This window comes from Desmodus rotundus, chromosome 9 (genome assembly GCF_022682495.2).
Source record: "Desmodus rotundus isolate HL8 chromosome 9, HLdesRot8A.1, whole genome shotgun sequence".
In the NCBI taxonomy this organism is placed as follows: Eukaryota; Metazoa; Chordata; class Mammalia; order Chiroptera; family Phyllostomidae; genus Desmodus; species Desmodus rotundus.
Genome location: NC_071395.1, coordinates 56,415,161 through 56,423,166, shown reverse-complemented (window position 1 = coordinate 56,423,166; position 8,006 = coordinate 56,415,161). Strand labels below are relative to the sequence as shown.

The 8,006-nt window shown below is 48.7% G+C and overlaps 1 protein-coding gene across 1 annotated transcript in view; it reads right to left on the bottom strand.

Moving 5' to 3' along the window:
* Nucleotides 1-109: 109 nt before the first annotated feature.
* MYO1F (myosin IF) overlaps nucleotides 110-8,006 on the bottom strand; it is a gene marked incomplete at its 3' end in the record, with an annotated part of 30,253 nt that continues 22,356 nt past the window's right edge. The window contains 8 exon segments of the mRNA XM_053911407.1: nucleotides 110-258; nucleotides 409-555; nucleotides 920-1,065; nucleotides 1,770-1,939; nucleotides 2,032-2,146; nucleotides 6,803-6,947; nucleotides 7,028-7,126; nucleotides 7,556-7,662. Of these exon segments, the coding sequence (XP_053767382.1) occupies nucleotides 110-258; nucleotides 409-555; nucleotides 920-1,065; nucleotides 1,770-1,939; nucleotides 2,032-2,146; nucleotides 6,803-6,947; nucleotides 7,028-7,126; nucleotides 7,556-7,662 (1,078 nt within the window).

The window sequence follows — 8,006 nt, the reverse complement described above, 5'->3', positions numbered from 1 at the left end:
TCCCCTCACCCACTTCTGGCCAGCCACACTGGCTCCACCTTTTAAGCATTGATTGGTCGCTTGCTGGCCCCGCCACGTTGGCTCCGCCCCCACTTCCGTGCAGACTCACTAGAGCTTTTGGGCAGCCCGTCACCCACGCTGACAGTGAGGACACGGCCGCTAGCCTTGAGCACCGCTACGTCGCCGGAGCCACGCGAGAAAGTGACGCTGCGGGTGCCACCTCCTCCCCAGCCCTCCTTCTTCACCCGGAACTGTAGTCTGTGGAGAGAGGAGGGAGCTGTGGGGGCGCCGCCTCCCAAGCGGGAGTTCAACTCCCCATTCCATCCTTGCTCGATCCGTGGGGTGGGAGAGGGTTTTGCTGTGCCTAGACTAGCTTGAGAATGGTAGGCGGGGGGAGGGGGGGCGTACGTGTCGCTGAATGTGAGGGGCAGGGGCCTCCGCGCTGCCTCCTCGAAGCGCTTGCACAGGAGGCTGACAAACTCAGTCTTGAAGATGCTTTCCAGAAAGCTGTCGGCAGCGTCTTCTTGGAGGATGAAGAAGTCGTCTTGTCGCGTGCTGGGGGAGGGGCAGGAGGAAAGGCAGGTGATAGTGACAGGTGAGGGTGGCAGAAGGACTGACTTGTGAGATGTAAGCAGGGAGGGTCAGGTAAGGGGCAAGTGAGGAGTTACACAGGGGGGGGGGGATGGGAGAAGTGGCAAGGAGCTGGAGAACGTGGTAATAGAAAAGGGCCAGGTGCTGTTGGCAAATAAGGATCATGAGTGTGGAGGCAGGTAAAGGTGACAGGTAGGGCCAAGAGAGGGTTGTATGTATGATAGTAGGTAAGATAGGGTTACAAATGAGGTAACAAGTATGAGGACAGCTGATGATGACAAGGGGACAGGTGAGAGTGACCATGGGGCAGGTGGGCATCTGGCCTCACCTGAGGGAAACTCCTCGCAGGGCTTGGATCTCCAGCTTCTTCTTCAGGACCTCACGCACCTGGCCCTTCTCAGGTCCCTTCTTCACCTTCTCCCGCCCGATCACATATACACATCTGGGTGTCAGGATCAAGTCCCTCTTGATGGGCTGTGAGGATGCAGTACCAGAAAGGATTATGGCAGGAGCCCTTGGTATGGGGATCAATTTCAGGTGTGGGGGGTTGTGGCACTGGCAGGTCAAGTGGATGAGGCTGTCCCTCCATGTGAAGGTGTATGAGTGGTTATATTCTATAATAAATAGGAGGTTAATTAAGGGTATATTGGCTAGAGGGGGTTGTCTGGGTCAGTGAACAGGTACAGGATAGGTGAAAATATACCTGCTGGATATGAGTGGCCAGGCCAAGTGAGAGTACCTATGCACAGGTGTATCTGGGCCACGTGAAGATGTGTCTAATGGACAGGTCTATCTAGACTAGGTGAAGGTGTGTGCATCTAAAGGATAGATGTATCCAGGATAAGTGAGGGTGACCCTGTGGTCAGGGCTTCTGGCTGAGGTGTATAATTGTGGACAGATGTGACTGGCTAGGTGAAGATGCATCTGATGGCACATGTGTTTAGGCTACATAAGGGCATATTTGATGGACAGATGTATCTGTGTTAGTTGAGCATATATTTATGGGCAGGTATGTCCCAGTCAGGTGAGGGTGTACCTATGATGGGACAGGTGTATCTAGGCTAGATGACTATATATACCTGTGGACAGGTGTGCCTGAGCTAGGTAAGGGTGTACCTGTGGAGGGGGAGCTAGGCTGGAGCCAGGGTTCTGGACATACCCACTTGCTAATGCCTCACCTTGAAGCGGCGGTCATACTTGGTGACTGAGTCTGCGAAGTCCACACGCTCCCTCTTGCCTAGGAACTGACGCAGCTCTGGCCGCTCCTCCAGTCCCAGGTAGTCCCCAACAAAGTTCCTATTGATGCTATTTCGTCTCCGCTCCTTCTTGTTCAGCAGGATGTTGGAAGCTGTGGGGACACAGGGTGGGGGCAGAGGTTGTGGCCTGGCTCTTCCAGGTCCATCTGTCTTCACCCTGAGCCTCCCACCTGCAGCCTCTCACCTTCCTCTCGCATCTCTTCATACTTCCGGATTGCCACGTGGCGACGCCAGGCCTTCTGGATGGTGCGGGCAAAGCCATCAAACTTGCGCTCTCGCATCTCCTCGAGAAGGAAAAGCTAGGCAAGAGGGAGGAGTGGTGGGTCCTGGTGTCTCCCCAGGGCCACATTCCAGTTTTCCCTGAGCCCATCCAACCCACATGTTCTTACTCAAGGGCATCTGCACACATGCTATCATACTATGGTCAAAAGTTTCTTCCTCCAAATGACATAACCCAGGATTCCTTCCCAATGTGGCACTAGCCCCTGCGTCAACTTATAAATGGCTTGTCTGGTTGGGTTCAAAGTCCAGCTCTGCCTATTATTATAGCTGTGTGGTCTTCCTAGAGAAACAGCATAACGTCACCACTTCTCACACTACTAATTAGGCTATGTCATGCCTTTCATATGAGGTGCACCTCAACTTCAGAGATATTAGACTTGTGAATCAATGTGTATTTTAGAAAAATGAAACACTGTAAATGTGAGCATCTGATGTATAAGGCTGTGATGTGACTGGTGACTCTGTGGTTGTGTTGTGTACAACCTGCATGGCCATACATGGTGGTCTGAGAAAGGAAACTTTTTCAGGAAGCAGACTTTAGTTTTAAGAATCTTGGACCAGAGGGGACTTAGGGAATAAATTATATTTGACCAAGTCAGAGTGGAAATGCCATGAAAGGTGTCTGTTATTTGGAATAATAACAGGTGAACAGAATCAAGGAGAGGAACCCACTGGATATGAAAAGTTATAAATCTACAGTAATAAAAACAATGGGGTGCTGGTCAAGGACTAGAACAATCAACTGGAATAGGACAGATGATTTGGAAACATCCTAACAAATAAACATTTAGTGATGAAAGGGATGGCACTGTCAATCAGTGAAGATGGGAAATATTAAAAATAAAATTGGACTTTGTTTAGAAAAATAATTAACCCTTCACTTGGAGGGATTTCTCAAACACATAAATATCCATCACTTGGTTCACATGCACTTTAAACTGTCTTGGAGGATTTTTAAAGCTGTGGTTATTTTTAACAGTCCATAAAAGGTGGGGAGTCTTCTCACCAGGAAAAAACCCCAACAGTGCAGTTTTATATGTTGCAGGGAGTCCAGTGGTTTACAAATGTATCCTTTTGTTTCTCTAATACTCTATGGTTGGTGCGTGTGTGTGCAAAGCATGTCTGAGTAATGCCTCATGTAGGTTGTCTGGAGGGCATATAAGTGCATTCTGTGGTTTGCTGAGGAGAGCAGGTATGAATAAGGGAAGACCAGCCTGTAGAACTGGGAGTAAGCCAGTCAAAGAGAAACCTTTTCTCCTTAGCTGTTCAGGGAAGATGGGACAAGTGTCCCCAACCTCATGATTTCTGCCCAATAAAGAGGATTTGTTTTCTATTTGGGAAATAGACCATCCTGTCTACAGAGTTCAAAATGCATTTCCTTCAGGCTGCAGACAGCAAGGGTAGGTGTTGCCTAAGGGGGCTGAGACAGGACCCAGGTAGGAGCTTAGACTGGGTTCATGTCCACCCAGCACCTGTGAATATGACCTCATCTGGAAAGAGGTTGTTGCAGATGTAATCATGTTAAAATGAGATCATACTGGAGTAGGTTGGGCCCTAAATCCAATATGACCGGTTTCCTTATAAGAAGAGGGAAATTTGGACCCAGACACACAGGGGAGAAAAGACCATGTGAAAACAGGCAGAGATTGCAGTGATGCATCTAAATATGAACCTAGAAATGCCAAGGATCACTCACTGCCAACTACCAAAGTTAGGGAGAGGCAAGGAAGGGTTCTTCCCTGCCCTGTGACACCTTGATTTTGGATTTCTAGCCTCCAGAAATGTGAGAAAATAAGTTTCTGTTGGGTTAAACCATCCAGTTTGTGCTACTTGGCTACAGCAGCCAAGGGAAATGATATACCTGGGATGTTGGAAAGTGAAGGCCAACAGGTATATAACATGTCCAAGAATATATTTTGCATCCATGTTTACAAGAAACAGTTTGATTGAGAATCATCTCAACATAAGTGTATTTGTGGTTGGAAGAGGCTCCAACTCCATCGGGTTTATTTATTCCCTTGATCAGTTTTTGATATAACGCCATTAAATTATTTTCATTTTACTGGGGATTTTCTCATCAGGATCACTTTTATTTCCTGTGCAAATTTTCAGTCTTTCTTTTGTGTTATAAATATTTCTGAGTAAATTTTTACCTTTGTGAATTTTGTTATTCAAAATGTAGTCTCAAAATGTGCAGTCTGCAATTCTTGTCAAAATTTGCCTTCTATAGTCTTAGCCAGTGCTAGATTTATTTTGTTTTTTGTTCTCAGTGTCAATAATATGTGTTTCTTTCAGAGTCAGATTTTACAGTCTGCCAGTAACCAGCAAGATGGATTCTTTTTCTCATGTGGATCCTCCTATTTTTATTCCCCTCCTCTATTTTTCCTTTTCTTTAAAGATTTTATTTCTTTCTTTTAGAGAGAGGGAGAGGGAGGAAGAAAGAGAGGGAGAGAAACATCAATGTGAGACAAAATATTGATCGGTTGCCTCTCATACACACCCCCAGGGACTGAACCCACAACCCAGGCATGTGCCCCAGCTGGGAATCGAACTGGTGACCCTTCACTTTGTGGAATGCTACCCAATTGGCTCCATTTTTTCTTTTTCTAAAGATTTTATTTCTGAATTTTTAGAGAGGGGAATGGAGAGAGAAAGAGAGGAGGAGAAGCATCAATGTGTGGTTGCCTCTAGGGTGCCCCCTACTAGGGAATCTGGCCCCCAAGCCAGGCATGTGCCCTGACTGGAAATCAAACCCATGACCCTTTGTTTCCCAGGCTAGCACTCAATCCACTGAGCCACACCAGCCAGGGCTCCATTTTTTTCTTATCTGTTACAAAATGAATTGTTTCAGGTGTGGTTCTAGCCATGGACAATTTTGGTTTGTGATAAGTTTCTATCAGTAACAATACCTATTTTGAATGTGATTCCAGACTTTATTTTTTGGAGTAAAGTGCATCCATAGGGAAAAGCTCTAGGAGATAGATGTGGACAAATGTGGGGACAAAGATTTCCAACCTCCTACCCTGGCTGGTGAGGCTCAGTGGGTTGGGTGTTGTCCTGCAAATCAAAAGGCCATTGGTTCGAGTCCCAGTCAGGGCAGGTGCTTGGGTTCCCTCCGGACCGGTCCCCTCGCTGGGGGCATGCGAGAGGCAGCCAATCAAGGTTTCTGTCACACATCGATGTTTCTCTCCCTTATTTTCTCTCTCCCTTCCCCTCTCTCTTAAAATAAATTAAAATATTTAAAAATAAAAGATTTCCAGCCTCCCAAGATAGACTACTTTTGTAGTTGTGAAATCTTGACAGTGTCCACCCCTCTGTCATTTTTGGTTTGGGAGAGAATGGTTACTTGTAAGTGCACTAACGTCAAGGGAGTCATCTCAACAACTTACTGGTTGACTTCCTCAAGTACCCAAGGTGTCAGCAGAGCAGGTGCCACGATAATGCAGGTGCTGAGGCACCTGGCTGGCCCTGCCTTGGCCCCATCCCTAGCACACCTTTCCCTGCTATTCTAGTGTGTGCCTTGTGTGGACTAGGATTTGCACAAGAGTCTGGTGAAAGAGTTAAGCTAGTTGAGATGGTCATCTCCCTGTTTGCTTTTCAGCCTCACACAGAAGCAGGGGGCCAGGCAAGCCCTTAGGGGATTCCTTGGCCAGTTTTCTGTGGGATGTCATTGTTTTTTAAAAAACTTCCCTCAGCTAGGGGAAGGGGGCCATAAAGGTACTAAATGGTAATGGGGAAAAAATACAATAAAGATTAAATTAAAAAGAAAACTTCCCTCAGCTTTACTGAGACATAATTGACATATCTTAAAGTGTACATGAGTTGATTTGATACACATACATACTGCAAAATGATCACTGCCATAGGCCAGCTAACACCCCCATCAACTCACGTCATTACCATTTCTTCTGTGTGGTGAGAACAATGAAGATCTACTCTCTTAGCGACTGTCAAGTGTATGATACAGCACTGTTCACTATTGTCACAGGGCCCTACATGAGGTCCCCAGGACATAGTGCTCACCATGGCTTTGTTTGTTTTTCCCTGAAATCAGGCAGCAGAAAGTGGGTAGTGCCGCCAGCCTCTTGATAAAGGGCTAGCTGGAGGGACTGTCCCCACACAGTTAGGTTTGTCTTTGACACAGCAGGGCTGAGGCGGGCCTTGCATAATAAAATGGCTACTTTGACACAGCTCAGGCCCAGGGACTCAATGTTTTCATGAATGAAGGAATGAAGGAAGACAAGAGGAAAGAGAACAAGACAGGAGAAAGAAGGAGCTGAAGGTGGAAGAAAGGAAGAAAGGAAGGAAGGAAACAAGGGACAAAAGGTCATTCTGGGTAAGGCGTGGGTCCTTATTCTTTTCAAGGGGCTTGTCACCACAGATGGCTACATGTTTCTCCACCTGCTTCCTGGCCACGAAGGACTGTCCAGGTAATTTAGGTTTTTCTGGTCACCTACTATGTGCCAGGTACTGTGCAGTGGACTTTCTCTTCTGTCTAATCCTCACCCCAGGCCTGCAGGGTGGTTGTTACTCTCTCCACTTTCCAAATGGAGAAGCAGACTCAGAGGGATGAGGAAGCATGTCTGAGGTCACACAGTGGCCTGAAGAGCAGGACCTGAGCCTGTGCAAGTGACCCAGGTGTGTCTGTCTGTCTCTCTCTCACACACACTTACTGACTCAGGGTTCTTGACGAAGACCTTGGTGCTGCCCATCTGGTACTGGTCCTGATCCATGTTGACGGCCCGCAGCAGGTGCTGGACCCCTTGACGCTCGTCCCCATGCCACCATGGCCATGTCTGGGGGGTCAGAATGGCGTACCTGGTGGCAGGAGGTTTAGGAGGGTTTGAGAAGATGGCTCAGCTGGTTGTTATTCCGCAGGCAGTGGTTGGGAGCCTCACCTTTGCAGGAACTTGGCGAACTGGCGGCGGTAGGCAAAGCCAGCCCGGCGTACCCTGATGTTCTCCTTCAGGCCCAGGTATTCCACCTGGTGCTTGACCCTGGAGGGAAGGCAGCCTGAGTCCCATGGTGGGGGCCTCGTCAGTCCTAGGAGTGGGAGGGGTTCTGCTGGAGGCAGTCTGGGTGCTGAGGTCTGGGGTGGGGGGTTCAGTAAATCAGTTCTGTGGGGTGGGGTTTGGAAAGCATCTGTGTTGGTTCTGGGGCCAGTCACAGACGCCAGGACTGGGACTGTGCTAGTCCCTTGGTCATCCTCCAATTGGTCTGGGGCCTTGGGGTGGAGGTATTGGTCAGTTTTAGGTGTAACTCTGAGGCCCTGAGGGGCTTTGCACCGGTCCTAGAGGTCAGCCTGGGGTAGTCCTGCGATGTCCCGCAACCCCAGGAGGGTTCTAGATGGAGGGTGAGTCTGGGGGACAGGCAGTGTGGACTGGTCAAATTGGTCAAGCTAAGAGCCAGCCCAGGTTGGGGGTCACCTGCTCTCTTCCCAGTCACGGGGCCTCTTGGTCTCATTGGGTTTGATGCAGCGGATATAGTGGGGTGTACACTTCTTCAGCGTGGCCACCAGGTCGTTGGCTTGTTTCTGAGAAGGAAGAGGAGGCAGGGGTTGGTGAACAGATGGGAACTTCCAGCCCCTTTCTCCTCCCATTCTGGATACAGACCCAAGAGATGGAGACACACTGTGGGTGGTGGGGTGGGGGTGGGTGGCAGGCAAATGTTTATTGATGGAGTAGCTGAGCCCTTGGGAAAACATGTTCCCCAGAACATTCCTGCCTTTCCTTTGGGGATCAGTACTTTGGAAGTAGGGAATCTTGTGTGTGTGCCTGAGAGGCCAGCTTTGGGTTGTGCATTTCAGTCCCTAGAGGAGTCAGACTCATAGAGACAGAAAGTAGATGGTGGGTGGCAGGGGTTGGGGGAGGGGGACAG